Source organism: Pleurodeles waltl, chromosome 8, assembly GCF_031143425.1.
Source record: "Pleurodeles waltl isolate 20211129_DDA chromosome 8, aPleWal1.hap1.20221129, whole genome shotgun sequence".
Lineage (NCBI taxonomy): Eukaryota > Metazoa > Chordata > Amphibia > Caudata > Salamandridae > Pleurodeles > Pleurodeles waltl.
The window spans coordinates 1130523287-1130542832 of record NC_090447.1 but is presented as its reverse complement, the minus strand read 5'-3'; the positions used below and the strand labels follow the sequence as shown (position 1 = coordinate 1130542832).

The following is a 19546-nucleotide window of genomic DNA, read 5'->3' as shown; positions in this document are numbered from 1 at the left end:
CGTGGGAAGCTGGACATGGCTGTCCCATAGGTATGGTGTTGTCATCTTGACCTGTGATTCCGCAAGGCTCATAACAATGCTTGCCTGGGGTCTACCTGCTGGTAAGGCTACAACATACAAACTGAGTGAGTAGGAAGCCCTCACCTTCCCGCTACAAAGGGACCACCGGACTAAAGTGGGCTTTTTTTCAGTATTTGGGGTCATCATGACTTGGTGTCGTGTGCCAGTAACACTTTCCTGTTGCAGGCGTGGTCCTGCGAGAAGCATGTCACTAACCTTACAAGACTGTATACCCCCGATGCTGCACAGATGGTCTTGGCCCCTACCTGTGCACGCTAGGGAGCTCTAATGGAGGGTATGGGGTGATCCCTGAGCAACACCTGAACCTACTCATTGATCAGTTCCTGGGGCTCCATTGACCAGGGTGTGATAATGGCCACTACATTCTTATATGTGCCCTGCAGCTATACAGTGAACTGTATTGTTTAGCATCCATGTGCCTGGACTGAGCACCTGGGTATGTGACCTCTTTGGTGCTCCACAGACCCTACAGTATACGTCTGCCTTGAGAACGGGCAGAGTGCCCTGATGCTGACTCATGAGGGCTTTATGCCCCTTTCCTGACTCACAAGATGTCACACAACTTGGCGGTCTTCTAGCGTTTTTTTTTTTTTTTGGCAGAGCCTGTGGGCAGTCACGACCATTTCACAAGTCTGACCCTTAAAACCACTGGAACCCACCATGGATGCATTCCTGAAGGAGATGTTGGCTGTTGGCATAACCCAGTCCGCTATGGACTCCAAGATGAGGGATCTCACTGCAGAAGTGAAAAAGGTGCTGCAGGAGGTTTCTGCTTACCAGAAAGGCTGGATACTGTGGATCTCAGGCTGAAACTGGAGGAATGCCACTACAAGACCCTGCCAGGTTGGAGTCAGTCATGGATTACTTGAGGCACAAGGTACCTCATTCCGAGGACTGCACAATGTGATAATTTCTACATTTATGGCATCTCGAAAGACTGAAAGAAAGGAAATGCGATGCCTTCTTAAATGATATTCTCCCAAAGCTCCTTAGTATTCATTTCAAAGAGCCTTTGGATTTCCTGAGAACCCATCATATCCAGACTCACTCTGCTACCCAACTGCATTCTCCTCACTCAGTCTTCACCTGCTCCCTACGGCACTAGCATACTAGGTTTAATTTGCAGGCAGCAAAGCGATCCAAGGAGCCACTGCTTTTTGAGAGCCACTTTCAGTCCTTCCCAGCGCACTATGTGCCCACCACCAGCATCCAGTGTAATAGGTCCTCATGCTCCTACCGAGGTTAAGACAGTGGAAGATTAAATATTGTCTTCTTGACCCAGCACATGTATTTGTGCACATATATGGCAAAATCAAATACTTTTTTTTTGACCGTGGGACACACTAGCCAATTGCAGTATAGACACTACGGCCTCGCACTGTGCGCCCATCCCTCGTGCCGAAGCACCAATGATCATCGGACCAGACACTAAGAATGTCAGACTGGGCCAGTCTCCTTAGAGTGGTGAAGGCCCTACGTAAGTACAGTGATAAATCATGATTGCACTTTAAACCAATGCCAGGGGAGAGACCAAGTGAAGGAGGAGAGGAATGAAAATGTCAGCACTAAGTATATTTGTTTTGTATGCAGATATATTTTCCTTATTTTGTTGCACCTTCACCATCCTCCCCTAGACTAACCGTCGTTGACTTTGTTAGATCCTGGAGGTCATAATGTTGACTTTAACGGTAACCATACTAAACTACCATGTTTGGGCAGTGTGGGTGTTGAGATTTGGTACTTTCGCCTCCCTCCTTCACTAACACTACTCTTTGAGATGACCTACGGGTGTGCTCTCTTTTCCTTTTCTGGGGATGAAGCTCTCCCTGCATGCCCCCCTTGCTTATGGTTGCTGCGACCCAACAACGTTCAATCACAGAGCAGGTTGGCCCTCGTTCACCTCTTTCTTGTCTTTGAGAAGATATGGGCAATAAATCAGCACCAGTCGGGACAGGAATTAGCTCAAGAATCAAAGATTAGAGCCCTTTCTTCTCCAAATTTTCTTCACTTCTGACCTCTCCTCCCCCCCAATATCCCATTCTCTCATCCTGTAGGCACAGCTTTCTGCTCCACCCTTCTCCTCTTTATCTGTGGGCTTTACCCCCTCCCGCACCACTCTCTGCGGACTCTGCTGAGACAGCTTAAACCATTATGACCGCCACAGCACTTAGATGCTTGTGGTTGTCTCTTCACAATCACCATTTTAAATCCTCTGGTACATAGTACTGCTTGCAGACATTTACCTGAGGAAAAAATTGAACTTTCTTTAGACACTGACAAAGCATTCGATTGTTTAGAATGGCCATGCCATTTTGGAGTAACATCCAAAATGGGTCAAGTGAAGAACTTAAAGGTAAGGTTCACCTCCCATATAACTCCTCAGTGGCAGACATTAACTAGGGAGACTCATTTTCTGTTTTTTTAAAAAAAATTTTTTTTTTTTTTTTTAATCTAACACATTTGGTATTCGGATGCCCCCTGTCCCTGCCCTTTTTGTGCTTTCCCTTGAGCCATTGTCTACAGACCGCCTCTTGCAGGTATGTCAAGGCTGTACCGGCTGGCACAGGTGAAGGAAAGATGTTAATATACTCAGACAACATCTTGCTACTCTGGTCCTGCCCAGAAATCTCCATCACTGCTGTCCTGTCCATTATTGACTTCTTCCGCCTCTCAGGCTATAAGATCAATTGTACCAAATGCAAAGCACTTCACATATCCAGAGCCACCACACACACACACACCTCTCAACACATAGCTGATAAACCGTTCTACTGGGCAACTTGATAAACCAAAGGATTGAAATATAGATCAGCTGTATAGTGGCAGGGCAGCCTCCTTATCATTCATTCCAGGCCTTTTGAATTATATGTCCATCCCACTGACCACTGGAGCCCCCCCCCCCAGTGTCATGACTTTGCGTTACACTCTTCCCTACCCTCCCTCTTTGCCACCCACCCCATATATAGCAAATACGTACTGGCTCATGAAATTTTGTTTGATTCCGTCCTGCTGACCCTTGTCTATTTTATCTTACTCATCCACTGTGTGTGTGTGGTGCCTAGGGGAAGAGAGTAGAGGGAGGAATGAAGATGAGGTGAATATGCTGATGTTTTCTTATTGTGGTGCGTGCCTCATCATAAGGTAAATATTACTCATGTTTTAATTGAGTTCCACTACAGACTCTTCTGTTTTGGGACACCCTTTTACATTTGGGAATGATGATTATTATCCTGCTGTCCCTCCCTGCCCTCCCCCTTTCCCCTTCCTCTCCTCCTCCCCCAATTGTTCACCGCTTCCCTCAAATGTTTGCCTGTCAATTTTGTTCTGAAAGAAGTTATTGTATGTACTCATGCATACTACCGTGACATTTTTTAAATAACTAAATGAGGCAAATAAAAAGCTGATTAATTTGCTACTGCATAGATTGAGAAATTGGATCATTGGTTACAAACTGTTTCTCAGTTTAAGCCAAGTACCACAATTTAGTTGCTAAACACTCAAGACTAAAGGCGGATCAGTTTTCATTAATTTTTCTCTTTGTGTCCTCACAGATTCTGCTCTTAAGTACCCTTCTTCGTCTCACTATACAAAAAACTGGGATAAACTGGTTGTGGAACTCAAGGAGGAAGAGAAGAGTGAAAAACTGGAAGGAGATGCCGCTTTAAATCAACTCTTTCAACAGATCTATTCGGATGGTACAGATGAAGTAAAACGTGCCATGAACAAATCTTTTGTAAGACATTTATCACTTTTGAAAAAAAAAAAGTATTCAAAACGCAAGAATTGAAATATTTTGTTGTTTCACTACACATGATATTCTGTATCTTTCAGTATTATCATTATTTTAAAGATTTGCTATGCGCATGACAACCCATCCCAGCGCCAGTTGAGCAATGTAGATTTTTAAGACGTTTTCTAAAGGAAGGTGAGGGGTAGCATGCTCCTGAGTTTTGCTACGTTATGCCTGAAAGATCTTTCACTCCTCCTAGCTCTTCTGATGGATCTAACCACAGCCTGTAGTGTTTTAGAGGATCTAAGAGCTCTCCTAGGGTTGTAGGGAGTGATCAGCTGTCGGCAAATGGAAGGGCCTTGATTTCGAAAGGCTCCATGCACAGTGCTTTGAAATTGATCCTTTGCACAACCAGGAACCAGTGGAGCTCAGATTTGGCCTGCTGTGCTGAGGTGTCTTGGCTTTAGCAGGGTCCTGGCTGCCACATTCTGCACCACTTGTAGTTTGTGAACTACTGCTTTTGGTGCTCCGACATAGAGGGAGTTTCCGTAGTCCAGGTGGGAGAGAATCAGTGCCTGCACTACTAGCTTCCTGGAAAGAGGGGGGAATCTAACACATTTTTCGCAGCATTCTAAGTATCCCATTGCAGCAGGCCACAAGTTTGGTTACTTGAGGCTGCATGGAAAAGGTCATATCCATCCATACCCCTAAACATTTTATGGCCGTTTTGGGGACAGGTTGCAACCCTAAGCAATGTGGCCAGCCCAGGTACGTTTGTAAGCTTGCAGTGTTCCCTAGTAACATCAGCTTGGTTTTATTGCCATTAAGCTTATGGTAGGATTTTTCCGTCCAACTGGATGCTCTCTCAAAGCATGGTTCGAGTGAGGGGCAGTGTATTTGCGATCCTGGGTAAGGGAGAATACCATCTGGGTATCATCAGCATAGGCTACCAATGAGATCCCAAAAGGCAGTACAATGTTGGCCATGGCCGCATGGATAACTTGAACATGGGGGTCAGAGAAGATCCCTGCAGGACTCCACACTTTGGAGGAAATGGGTCTGAGAAGCAGGTTTTGTTGACGACCTGGAAGGATCTACCCCTTAGGAGTGAGCTGAGCCATTTAAAGACCACAGCAGACACTCCTGTCTTCTGAATCCGCTTGATGAGGATCCTGTGATTTACCATGTCAGAAGCAGCACTCTGATCAGGAGAATGATGCAACAGAACCTCCTTGATCAAGTTACCTTTTTCCCTCCTCCACGACTTCCAGGAGGGGAGGTTTCGATACTATGCTTGGGCCGAAATCCCATCTGGGTAGGGTGTAGGATGTGGTTAGCTTCTTAAAAAAAAAAAAAAAAAAAAATTCTGATAAGTGCAAGTTGCCATGTTTTTCAAGCACCTTACTCAACTTCGGGGATAACAGGATACGTCGTACATTTTCTGGCCCTACATGGGTTGAGGTTTGATTTTCTTTTTCTTTTTCTTTTTTAAAGTATAGCTTTTACCATAGCATGTTTCGTTATATATTAAAATAAATATAGGTTTCCCTATATTTATATAGTATGGTATATTCCATATCTCAAGCTTTGAATTGCTTACTGTTAGAAATGGGGTCTCTAGTTGACAGTCAGCTTACACCCTGTCCAAGTAGGGACCGTTACTATAGTCATTGTAAGGCAGCCACACAACTAAGATAACCCCTGCTCTCACCCCCATGGTAGCTTGGCACAAGCAGTCAGGCTTATCTCAGACGCAATGTGTAAAGTATTTGTACAAACACGCACAGTTACACAGTGAAAACACCACAAAAAGACTCCACAGTATCTAAATGAAACAAGAGCAAAACAACAAAATCCAACATACCCAAGCAAAAATATAAATTTTTAAAGTTAATCCATATAAAACAATGGATGTGTTGTTTAACACAAAGTACCTGGTAAGTGTAAAAAATAAAGCCACATGAGCTGGCGTCCTTACTCGCAAGTGAGGCCGTGCATCGATTCTTTCTCTGTACGGTAAGTGATGCGTTGGTTTCCGGACAAGCAGCCTCAGGTCCGTGCTGTGATGTTGAAGCTTTTGACACCCAGGGACAATGCGTGAAAAAACCAGGACGCACATCAGTGATGAATCCGTGCTGAGCTCGTGAGGCGTCAGTTTCACTGGCGCTGTTTTGATTTTTCAGCTGCTGTGCAGGCGCTGCGTCAATTACTCTGCTCAGCTCCGGTGCGTGGATTTTCACCTTGGGTTCACCAGCTTTTCCTTTCAGTGGCCCAGGGACTGGATGTAGCACCGCTTAGCAGGGTAGAGGTCTCCGCGAGAGAGCCCAGGTTCTGACAGATAAATGCTTTGATGGCCCTGAGACTTCACAACAGGGATATAGCTCAGTCCAAGTCATTGGAGAAACTTCATAAGCAGGATTTCAGAAAGCGAAGTCCAGTACTTTTTCTCTTAAGGCAGAAGCAGCAGGCCAGCACAGCAAAGCAGCAGGCAGAGTGGCAGGCCCTCCTCAAGCATCAGGTTCTTCTCCTTGGCAGAGGTTCCGTTTGATCCAGTAGTGTTCTGCAGTTGTGGGGTCAGCAGTCCAATAATTATACTCATTCTGCCTTTGAAGAAGGCAAACTGCAAAGGAAAGTCTTTGTAATGCACAAGACCCTACCTCTTTCTTGCCCTGCCCCAGATAAACACCAGGGGAGTGGAGAATGTATTGTGAGAGGACAGGCATAGCCCTTTCACGCATAGGTGTCCGCTCCTCCCTTCCACTCTAGCCCAGGAAAACTCATCAGGAAATGCAGGACACACCTCAGCTCCCTTTGTGTCACTGTCTAGGGGGAATTCACAAACAGTCCTACTGTTGTCTGACCCAGATGTGTATTTAGTAGCGAGACAGAAGCACAGAGTGGTTAAGCAAGAAAATGCCTGCTTTCTTAAAGTGGTATTTTCAAACCTACAATCTAAGGACCAACTTCACTAAAAGATGTATTTTTAAATTGTGAGTTCAGAGACTCCAAACTCCTAACCTCCATCTTCTCTCAATGGGAAACTGCACTTAAGACATTTAAAGGCAGCCCCTTGTTAACCTATGGGAGAGATAGACCTTGCAATAATGAAAACCGAATTTGGCAGTATTTCTCAATCAGGACATGTTAAACACACCAGTACATGTTCTAACTTTTAAATATGCTGAACCCTGCCCCTGGGGCTGCCTTGGGCCTACGTTAGGGGTGACTCCCCAGTAGGAAAAGGGAAGGTTTGGGCCTGGCAAGTGGGTGCACTTGCCATGTCAACATGGCAGTTTAAAACTGCACTGGCACAGGTCTGAGACATGTTTACAGCACTGCTCATGTGGGTGGCACAATCAATGCTGCAGGTTCACTGGTAACATTTGATTTACTGGCCTTGGGCACCTCTATAACACTTTACTACCAGTAAATCAAAAATGCCAGTCATGGAGAAGCCAATTACCAATACAGTTTAGATAGAGAGCATTTGCACATTAGCACTGGTCAGCAGTGGTAAAGTGCCCAGAGTACTAAAAACAGTAGAAACGAAGTTGAGCACAGGATCATAACAGGAGGTCAGAAGCCAAAAAGACAGGAGAAACCACGCCTAGAGCTGACAGGTCTAACATTTACCTCTTGGTTTGATGCCTCTAGGTAATACAACTGATTACATACAACAGAACACGAGCTGAATTCTGTGCTTAAATCGTGTTATTTTTTTTCTCAATTTGCCATCCCCGCAAGTCTGATTTGGCCCTATCTTGATTTGACCCTCTGGTCTCTCTATGGATGTTCAACCTCGCTGAAACAGAGGCAATAAATGAAAAAATAAAAATATCAATATTTTAATGTACACTTACTTTATGTCTGTAAAATGTGTAGCCAGCTACCATTAAAATAGGCTTGTAGAAAACTAAAGATGCTCCCACTTTCACATTTTTTCTAAGTTTCCTACTGTGAGCATCCCCTCTTTGTACGTTGTTCCGAGATTTCGAAGGGCATTTAAAAATAGGCGAAGCTTGCCATTTTTACCACCTCTAGAACAAATTTGGGTTTGCTTTGTATGCAGAAAGAGAAATCTGAAAGCCTGACAAATGATTTAAAATAATTCTCTGGGGGTGGAGCAGTGCAATCACCTTAATGGTAATTGCATTACATAACTATATTGCCTAGACCTCTAACATTGCTTTTGAAAACAACTTTCCCAGCAGGAGTCCTGATGTGTTGCACCTGCCTTCTAGCATGTATGCACCACACACAGGCAGGCCTGTCTGCTGGGGAAGCAGCCTTTGAGCTTCGTTATGGGCTGTGCAATATAAATAAACTAATGTAATTGCCATTTACGTTATTCCATCATCTGATCCTTTCCATTGTTGGGCTGCACATGTATTCCTTGTTCCATGAAGTAATAATGACATGCTTTCCATTCGTCACTACAAGGGATTAGGAATGTGTGTGCTGCAGGCCACTTCGCCTGAATTTTGTTTATCTCTTTGTACCTGTGATAGTCGCATAGTGTCCGATCTCATTCATGGGACCACAGAGCAGGCAAGGGCTACTGGGCCTCCATCCTGGGGGCTGAGGTCGTTTCTCTCTATTGTACTGGGGTTGATCCTACTATGGCTCTGCAGACCAAGTACAACCCCTTCAGTATTCGACTCTGAAGAGGCCCCAATGGCAAGCAGTTGCAGACTTCCCAATGAGTTTAGTTTGGGGGTAAACCAGGTTAGCAGCCAACAATATACCTAACAGTGCAATACAACGATTTTCCAACCCAGTGGTTCTCGTTTGGAAAAGGACAAGTGTATTTTTCTACATCGAGGCATATACTAGGCACACCACTATGATGTCTTTGATACCTGATACATGGGTGCATATTAGAGACAATAGACGCTAGACAGCGCAAAATATATATTCAGGAAGGCACAGGGAAAACTGTACATTCCCCTACAGTTACAGGAAGCTAACTTTCCAGGATGCACTGGACATCTCACCACCTAAAAAAAAAACTTCCTAATGAAAAGACTGTTTCCAGTGCCTTGTTCGCCCTCGTCCTCCTCCTCCTACTTCTCCCCTCATTCTCCCACTTCTACCCCCGCTCCCCCCCCCTCTCATTCTCCCACTTCTCTGACTGAGGGAGACCACACTCCACAAGGTTCACCATTACTTGAGGAACACTATTTAGAGGAAATAACACCAGATCAGGATCCCTGGGATTCTCACTATCCAGAACCAGTTATTAATACTGATCCAGATTTGTATCCCGCTAGACCTTCCCCTCCAGAGGATAATGCCAGCTACCAACAAGTCATTGCTGGGGCAGCTGTATTCCCTAATGTACCTTTACATAATGATCCTATTGAACAGGATTTTCTATTTCACCCACTTACCACCACACACATGGACACGCAGTCTCTCCCTATGCTCTTGGGTATGATGCGGCATGCAAATGACAAAAAATACAAACCAGCTCCATCTGACCCTTTATTTGTCAGATCAGTGCCGCCAGATTATATAGTGGCTACTACCGCTAGGAAAGAGCTAATAGCCAAGCCACTGGAAACTCTTCCCCACCTGACAAGGAAAGTAAAAAGATAGATGCAGCAGGCAAAAGAGTACCTGCACAAGCTGCCAATCATTGGTGGATAGCCAATTCCTAAGCCCTACTCTCTAGATATGACAGATCTCACTAAGATGAAATGGAGGATCTCCTCCCAATATCTCTCAGAGCATCGCAGACGTGGCCAACAAATTGTCAGAGGGGTAAACTATTGCCAACAACTCCATAATCAATCAATCAATCATAGTATTTATAAAGCGCGCTATGTACCCGTCAGGGTTTCGAGGCGCTGGGGGGTGGGGGGGGGGAGGGGAGCGCTGCTGGTTTATCGGTCGAAGAGCCAGGTCTTGAGGAGCCTTCTGAATGCGAGGAGGTCCTGGGTCTGGCGAAGGGATGTGGGGAGAGAGTTCCAGGTCTTGGCGGCGAGGAAGGAGAAGGATCTGCCGCCGGATGTCTTGCGCTGGATTCGGGGTACGATGGCGAGGGCGAGGTTGGCGGATCGGAGTTGACGTGTTGGGGTGTAGAAGTGAATTCTGGTGTTGAGGTAGGAGGGTCCGGTGTTGTGGAGTGCCTTGTGAGCGTGGGTCAGGAGTTTGAAGGTGATCCTCTTGTCTACCGGGAGCCAGTGGAGTTCCTTTAGGTGAGGGGAGATGTGACTTCGGCGGGGTATGTTGAGGATCAGTCGGGCGGAGGCATTTTGGATACGTTGGAGGCGTTTGATGTCTTTGGTTGGGATGCCTGTGTAGAGTGCGTTGCCGTAGTCAAGTCTGCTGCTGACGAGGGCCTGGGTCACCGTATTTCTGGTTTCTGTTGGAATCCACTTGAAAATTCTGCGGAGCATTCGGAGGGTGTTGAAACAGGAGGAGGAGACGGCGCTGACCTGTTTGGACATGGTGAGGGCGGAGTCCAGGATGAAGCCGAGGTTTCTTGCGTGGCTGGCAGGGGTGGGTGGGGGTCCGAGGACGGAGGGCCACCATGAGTCGTTCCAGGCCGAGGGAGTGCGTCCGAGGATGAGGACTTCCGTCTTGTCGGAGTTGAGTTTCAGGCGACTGTTGTTCATCCAATTGGCGATAGATTTTAGTCCCTCGTGGAGGTTTGTTTTGGCGGTGAGCGGGTCTTTGGTCAGGGAGAGGACGAGCTGGGTATCGTCGGCGTAGGAGATGATGCTGAGATGATGTTGGCGGGCCAGTTGAGCGAGGGGGGCCATGTAGACGTTGAACAACGTGGGGCTGAGGGAGGATCCTTGGGGGAGGGGGGGGGGGGGGTCGAGCCCTTCTCCTATCCCTGCACAGCCGAAGGGTGCAGAGTTTCATCACCTGCGTCTACTGTTGCTCTCTGGATTAGCTCTGCCCTGGATGCTGCAGACCGAGCAGCACAAGGCATAAACTCAAGGGTCCTTATCGGAAGACAGACGTACAGCAAGCAGTCCTAAATATGTCCTTAAATAAAGAACACCTCTTTGGTCCACAAGTTGATTCCACCTTGAATAAACTGATGAAAGATATAGACACTGCCAAGGCCATAGGGGCTTTTCACTCAGAGCCATAAAGAGGATTTTTTCGTTGCACACTCTATAGAGGGGATTACAAATCAACTACTTCATTAGAGCCTTCCACTTCTCAAAACAAACATGCTTCAGGTTCCTATACCAGATGCTCTTTCAGAGGAGCATTCAGAGGTCATAATTTCAGAGGCAGTGGCAAAAATAACTCCTCTTGTGGCTCAGGTTCTACAACAAAACACTGACTACCTCAACATACCCAAACCCCATGTAACACCAGTTGAGGGACGTGTTCAGGACTTCTATACTCAATAGACACAAATAACATCGGTCCAGTGGGTCCTCTCCATAGTCCAACACTGTTCGCGCATGGAGCTCATTACCACACCTCCCAGTATCCCTCCTCGCGCACACAGGTTATCTCAAGAACACCTCACTCTCCTCAAAGATGAGGTACAAGTGCTCCTTTCAAAAGGGGCTATAGAACCAGTTCCACCGAAATATAAAGGAACAGGAAGATATGTGTGTAGGAAGCGGGCTCTGTATATACTATATCAAAGTAAGATATAGTGTGCACAGGGTCCAGGGGTTAACCAGAGGTTTAACAAATGTTAAAGGAGATAACACTAATGCTCTCTTTTGTGGTAGTGTGGTCGAGCTGTTGGGCCTATCAGAGGGCAGTGCAAAGCACTTGTTGTACACATGCAGACAATAGAAGAAGCAAACACTCTGTGACAACTTCAGACCAGTGGTTTTTATGTAGCAAAAATGTATTTTCTTTATTTTTAGAACCACAAGATTCATGTTGTAGGTAAGTACCTTAATGTTTTCGTATTTCACACAAGTATCAACAGTACTTTGTTTGAAATAGGTAAGTAGCACAGCTTTTGAATTATTGGCAATAATCTGTTTTAAAAATGGACATATAGTACAATTTTCCGAAACAGTTCCTGGAGGGGGAGAAATGTTAGATCATTTTACATGTAAGTACAACACTTACTTTTTCAGTCTCTGGGTTTTAGGAAGTCCACCAGTTGGGGTTCAAGTTAACCCCAAACACCTGAGTCACCAGATCCTCGGGGTCTGTAAACTTTCCCAACACTTCCACCACAAGACAGCTCCAATACTCTGATTTGAATTGTCACAGAGTCTAAGAGAGTCCAAGTGGGGAAAAGGGGATTAGGAAGGGAACAGCTAGGAAGGAGACCTGTAGGAAGCAAAGGGTTGAAACACACAATATCAAGATTACATCATATGAATCAATACTAGGCTATGACTCTAAGCATTGTCATTCTGAAAACATGGACAACCTAAGCATAGACTTAAAATGACTAGGCTTCAAGATGACTGAATACCTGTGGGGAAATCAAGAAAGGTTAAATGCAACTTTCAAATTCAAGTATTATCTTTTGCATGAGGATCAGGAAATAATCTGAATGATTTCTAAACCATCATATGAATCGGGTTTGAGAAACTTATTATGTACACACAACATTACATCTAGAACTCTAGCTTTTTTGTTCTCTCAAAATTTCCGGAACATGAATTGCGCACATTGCAGACTTGAACAAATGTTTTAAATACCATAGAATGATTGTGCACCATGAATAACATGAATTAGACTCGAGAAACAAATCACGCGTCTTGCCAATTTGAAAGGCCACCAAGTAAATGCCTTAAAATGGTAGCGCATAATGAACACTGTGATTTTAAACACCGAAAAGGAATCGCGCGGCTTGCCGATTCGAATGTCATCATATGAATGTCAGAAAATGGTAGCGTACAATGAATAACATGAATTACACACAAGAAATGAATCTCACGTCTTGCTGATTCGAATGCCACCATGTAACTGTCAAGAAATGTTAGCGCACAATGAATATCAAGGGTTAAAGCACGAGAATTGAAGCGCGCGTCTTGCCGATTCGAATGCCACCATGTAACTGCCAAGGAATTGTAGCGCACAATAAATATCAAGGGTTAAAGCACGAGAAATGAATCGCGCGTCTTGCCGATTCGAATGCCACCATGTAACTGCCAAGGAAAGGTAGCGCACAATGAATATCGAGGATTAAAACACGAGAAAATGAATTGCGCGTCTTGCCGATTCGAATGCCACTATGTAACTGCCAAGGAAAGGTAGCGCACAATGAATATCAAGGATTAAAACACGAGAAAATGAATTGCGCGTCTTGCCGATTCGAATGCCACTATGTAACTGCCAAGGAATGGTATCGCACAATGAATATCACGGGTTAAACACGAGAAAATGAATCGCTCGTCTTGCCGATTCGAAGGCCACCATGTAACTGTGAAGGAATGGTAACGCACAATGAATAACATGAATTAAGCACAAAAAATGAATCGCGCGTCTTGCCGATTTGAATGCTACCTTTTAACTGCCATAAAATGGTAGCGCACAATGAATATCAAGAGTTACACACAAAGAATCGCACGTCTTGCCGGTTCGAGTATCAGCATATGAATGCCATGAAAACCTAAGCACACATTCACACGCACAAGAGTAAATTGTTTATCTCGCAAAATTAGGCCCAAGAACTCGAAAACCTTCGAGAACGGGATCGGGGGCCCAACCTGACCTCTGTCTTACCACCCTACCCTGATCAAGGATCACCAACAAAGTGAAGGGCAAGGCCTGGATGATGAAAGTAGGCCACCGGAACAGGAGCTCAGGAAGTTGCTGCTGCTTTGCACCAGGACCTCTGAATAGTGAGCACATGGAGCTGGGCTGGCTCCCTTATATAGAGTCTTGGCCCAGCCCACAAACCACACCCAGGCATGCTGCAGGGAAAGCTTCTAGAAGGCCCTGGAAGGGGACCACACCCTAACACAGTCCGAAAACCTGCAGCAGTACATAGCATGTGAACAGTATTTATATGCATGCTTAACATAAGTCTTTTAAGATTAAACTCTGCAATGCAAAAAGTTAAACAACATCTTACCAGCACAATGCATAAATTATGTTAGCTTGAAATTGTTGGGTTTTTGCATTCTAGTCACCCGTAGAGCGCGCACTGCCCTGATGTTGACAACACCCACCACCAGCAACACGGGGCCGGCTGGGCGCAGAGGTCCAAGTTGAGCAATTTTACCATGGGCTCTTATGGAGACGAGGGGTACTCAGAATCAGGCCTGCCTGTAGGTAAGTACCCGCGGCTCAGAGGGCAGACGAAAGGGGATTAGAAGAGAACTGAAGCGGCCACAAGTAGGCACCAAATACACACCCTCAACGGCACAGGGGCAGCCGGGAGCAGGGTGCAAACAGGACGTCAGGTATTCAACGCTGGTCTATGAGGAGACCCTGGGGGGTCACTCAGAGACTGCAGGCGAGGTCCAGGGGGACGTCTCGGGCACACCACCCGTCGGACACAGAGGAGGGCCACCTGCTGAACGTAGAGACACCAGGAGTTGGTTTCTCCAAGGGCTGGGGGTGCAGTGTGACTTTAGGCGTCGGATATCTTCGTCCAGAGCTTCGCGGTCAGGGGGTCCTCTGGATTCCCTCAGCAGGTGTCATCATGGAGGGGTGGAAAGGTCAACCACAGGGGGGGCTCTTCCTCGCTATCGCTTGGGGACTCTGTTGCTGAGTGGACCACCTGGACACGGGCCGTGGGAGTCTGGTGCACAGGTGTCAAGACTCGCGCATCTGGAGTGAGGTGGGAGTCCTTGGTTGTAGATTTTTCTCAGGCAGCTGCAGTCCTCTGGAGTTCTTGGCACTTTTTGGTGCAGGGCAGTCTTCTGGAGTTGGGCAAAGGTTGCTGGTCCCGCTGGACGTGACACTGGTCTTTTGCAGGTTCTTTGAAGTAGGAGACAGGCCGGTAGGGCTGGGGCCAAAGCAGTTGACGTCTTACTTCTTTTCTGCTGGGGGTTCAGCTAAGCAGTCCTTCTTGTAGGTTGCCAGGAATCTTGCGAGCTGGGTTCAGGGAGGCCCTTAAATCCTAGATTTAGGGGCGTTTTAGGGGTCAGAGGGCAGTAGCCAATGGCTACTGTCCCTGAGGGTGGCTACACCCTTCTGTGCCCACTCACTTTGGGGAGGGGGCACAGACCTAACCCTATTGGTCCCTGACCTCCAAACCAAGCTGGAGAATTCAGCATGGAGGAATCACTTCAACTCTGGACACCTTAGGAGTGGTCCTGACTGCGGTGCTTTCCCTAATTTTTCCAATGGACCTGCCGCCAAAAGTGGGGCTTTGTCTTGGGGGGGATTTCCACCAGCTGGAGTTCCCTGGGGCACTGTAATAATCCGAGGCTTGAGCCTTTGAGGCTCACCACCGGGTGTTACAGTTCCTGTAAGGCGGTGGTGTGAAACACCTCTACCCAGGACAGGCTTTGTTTCTGACCTCAGAGGGCACAAAGGCACTCACCCCATATAGTCAGAAACTTGTCTGAAAGTGGCAGGCTAGGACAGACTGGTCAGTCCTACACTAGCAGTTTGGCTAACATACATCGGGCATCTCTAAGATGTCCTCTTTGTGCATTTTTCAATAAATCCCACACTGGCATCAGTGTGGATTTATTGTGCTGAGAAGTTTGATACCAAACTTCCCATTATTCAGTGAAACCGTTATGGAGCTGTGGAGTTCGTAATGGCAAACTCCCAGACCATATACTCAATATGGCTACACTGCACTTACAATGTCTAAGAATGTACTTAGACACTGTAGGGGCATATTGCTCATGTAGCTATGCCCTCACTTGTGGTACAGTGAACCCTGCCTTAGGGCTGAAAGACCTGCTAGAGGGGTGACTTACCTATGCCACAGGCAGTGATTTGTGGGCATGGCACCCCCAGAGGGGTGCCATGTTGACTTTGTCTTTTTCTCCTCACCAGCACACACTCAAGCTGCACGGCAGTGTGTATGTGCTTGGTGAGGGGTCCCCTAGGGTGGCATAATACATGCTGCAACCCTTAAAGACCTTCCCTGGCCACAGGGCCCTTGGTATCATAGGTACCTTTTACAAGGGACTTAACTGTGTGCCAGGGTTATGCCAATTGTGTAAACAAAGGTACAGTTTCTGATGGATACAACTACCTAGGGATTCCTCACCTCATGAATTTTCCTAATGCGCCAGTGTTCGACAGAAGTTTTTTTCCTAGCTCCCCACATTGACGTCACAATTGCACGGCTCTGCACGCAACTCCGTCTGACGTCATTGTGGCAATAAGAAGTCCTCACTGGCGTGGTGACGTCAGTTCACTTTTTTCCATGCCTTCGACACCAACGGTTTATTCCTACCTCTTGGCAGTTACTGTTTTGAGGAATTGTTATAGAGTGTTAAAATGTCTCAATCAAACAAATTGGAATTTAAGCCTTGTAATGAATGTGGGGGTCGCATGTCGGTGACAGATCCTCATGAAAATTGCTTATGGTGCCTGAGCTCTGACCACGACATGGAGGAGTGCGTGTCCTGCCAGCGGATGAACCCGAAGGCCTTGAAAGAAAGAGAGGCTGAGCTTTTCTTGACAAAAGCTAAGGAGGAGCAGAGAGGTCACCGAAGATCAAAGGCACTGGAGACATCATCGCATAGATCCCCGAAGTCGCATAAGAAGCGGCGCAGACACGAATCTCTATGTTCTTCCAGAGATCGGTCCCGGTCCCCTCCGAGACTGCGCCGCACGGCGTGGGAGATCAGTCCTACAGTGTCTCCTCAGAGTCCACAGGCTTCTCCGGCGCCGACTTTGATTGAAATCTCGGAGACCCCGGAGAGCCCTATGGCTCAGTTTTCTCCTGGGTCTACTCATGATCAGGAGATGGGTGTGCAAGTATGAGTCAGTTTAGACACCTCAGGAGGAGCAAAGGATTCCTGCCTCCCCGGTTCAGAGAGCGGATCGTTCAGCATTCCTCAATGCTATGTTTAGCTTATTTCACAGAGCTATGGCCCCTGCTGGTCCCACGGGTCCGTTGGCATTCACGCTGGGGTTGCCGGCGCCGTACAAGCAGGCTCCGTTTGTACCCTTTTTCCTGGTGATGGGGCTGGCTCGATGCTGATGACGTAACCTCCTCTACCCCAGATGATGGTGCTGACAGCGCTGTCGTAGTCGATACCAGCGCTGGATGGATCCTGATCGACCCACAGTGTCTCACCTCTCGCTCTCCTCTGCCATTGCGTCCTTCTACTTTGAAACTGGTGTCGTTGACGTTGGCTAATTCTCTGTCGATGCTCCGTTTGGAGTCCAGGCTGAGGTCGAGAAGGAGGGGCTTGAGACTCTTGGAGGAGCAAGAGGTATCAACAACAGTTATTGGAGGAAGAGAAAATTCCTGAGCCTATAGGTGAATTTCAGGGCCTAGACTCTTCTAGTGGTCTGGATACATCCCCTGAGTGGGATTTCTCATCCCCTGGAGAACTTACAGCGGAGGCAGCTTTTTACCACAGTGCGATAAGAAAGGCTGCTGAGTTTTTGGACCTACCATTACCGACATCGGAGACTAAAATAAACATTTTAAATGAGTTGTTGCATCCATCGGCTATGTCCTCTCAGCCACTCCTTCCTTTTACTGATGCCCTTACTGAGCCCATTTTAGAACTTTGGAGGAAGCCTGTCACAACTCCAGCGGTTTCCAGGACTGTGGCTAAGAGATACAGAGTTGCTCCAGGAAATCCGTGGTTTCTGTCACAACATCCAATGCCTGAGAGCTTGGGGGTGCAAGCCTCTTGTTCTGCATGATCCGCTCCTGGTTCGTTCCCTGCGACTTCATCTGACAGGGAGTCTGAGCGTATGCGCAGACGGCTAAGAAGTGCTTCCCCTCGGGCAGTATAACCTTGAAGTCGCTCAATGCTACGTGTGTGCTGGAGAGATATATCTATGCCCTGATGGACTCGGCAAGAGCTATTGTGCCAAGATTGCCTCAGGATGTGCAGGGGCATTTTGATGAACTCCTGCTGGTCAGTCAAGTGGCAGCAAAGCAGATCATTCAGTCTGGCTTGGTCACTGCAGATTCAGTTGCCAGGGCTATGGGCACTGTGTAGCAACCAAGAGGCATGCATGGCTCAGAGGTTCTGGTTTCTCCTCTGATGTTCAGGCTACGCTAATGGACCATCCTTTTGATGGTGAGAAGTTGTTTGGGACCAACGTCGACTCAGCTTTGGAACGATTTAAGGAAAGCTGGGTTATTACAAAGTCTATGGTACTCCAAGCTTCATCGTTTGCACCCTTAAGGTCTTTTCAGAGATTCATGGGTTTTGGCCGCGGGTCCACTTTTCGTGGAAGGCCACAATCCAACATTCAGCAGCCTGCCCAACCCTCTCTACAGATCTTATACGGGACGTGGGAGGGTTATAGTGCGAGGAGCAACTCAGCAGCCTTCCGCTTCATCCTCTTCCTGTGGGGGGCCCATCAAGGAAAGCAGCCCTAGTTTTCCCTCCATATTGCAGCATGTTTTACCCATAGGGGGAAGGCTGTTTCATTTTCTCCACAAGTGGGAGTTAATCACATCGGACTCTTGGGTGCTGAATATAAGTGGGAAAAGGTTATGCCCTTCCTATTAAGAAGGATGGTAGATCGAGGCCTATCCTGGATCTGCGGATTTTTAATTGGTTCCTCAAACAGGAGAAGTTCAAAATGCTGACCCTAGCTCAGGTGCTTCTTGCGTTGAACCAAGAAGACTGGATGGTGTCTATCGACTTGTGGATTGCTTATTTTCATATCCCTGTTCTGAAGTCACACAGGAAGAATCTCCAGTTTGTGGTAGGGTCGTAACACTACCAGTTTGCGGTCCTTCCTTTTGGTTTTACTTCTGCACCTCGAGTTTTCACAAAGGTGATGGCAGTGGTTGCAGTGGACCTCAGAAGGAAGGGAATATCTGTATTCCCTTACCTCGACGATTGGCTGATCAAAGCTGGGTCCCCAGAGCTCGTGCTGAATCACTTGCAAGTGACAATTCAGTTGTTGTTCAAACTGGGCTTTACAGTAAATGTGCCCAAATATCACCTGGAGCCCTCTCAGAGCCTCCTGTTTATTGGGGCAGTACTGGACACAACATTGAATCGGGCCTTTCCTCCTCAGAGGATTCAGGACATTCAGGCGTTGATTCCAATGTTTCAGAATGGAGCGGCTGTTCCAGTCCTCACGGTCCTACGTCTGCTCGGTCTGTTCGCTTCCTGCATTCTGTTGGTCACTCATGCACTTTGCCACATGAGGGCTCTCCAGTGGTGCCTCTGCAAGCAGTGGTTTCAACACAATGGAGATCTCGGAGTCGATAACGACCTCCATAGATGTTGTAGTGGATCTACGATGGTGGGCTGCGGACGGCAAACTTTTCCACTGAAGGCCGTTTTGTCTACCACCTCCGATGGCCATGGTCATAACGGATGCTTCCACTCTAGGGTGGGGAACTCATCTGGGGGACCTGGAGATCAAAGGTAATTGGTCTCCATTGGAACAGATGTTTCACATCAATCTGGTAGAGTTACGGGCAATACGTCTGGCTCTCAAGACCTTCCTCCGGTCAGTTCAAGTCTTGACGGACAACACTACCCTGATGTGATACATCAACAAGCCGGGAGGAGTAGGGTAGTACCTTCTCTGTTGAGAGGCTCTGCAGCTCTGATCCTGGGCACAGGACCATCAGATTTGCATAGTAGAAAACCAGCTGGCCGGAGTTCTCAACGTACGTGCGGGCAGTCTGTATGCATTTCTCGGCCCATCATGAGTGGT

The 19546-nt window shown here is 47.1% G+C and overlaps 1 protein-coding gene across 1 annotated transcript in view; it reads left to right on the top strand.

Moving 5' to 3' along the window:
* SUGT1 (SGT1 homolog, MIS12 kinetochore complex assembly cochaperone) overlaps positions 1-19546 on the top strand; it is a 187136-nt gene that overhangs the window by 145397 nt on the left and 22193 nt on the right. The window contains exon 7 of the mRNA XM_069205320.1: positions 3633-3814. Coding sequence (XP_069061421.1) covers positions 3633-3814 — 182 coding nt within the window. The remainder of the gene's footprint in view (positions 1-3632; positions 3815-19546) is intronic.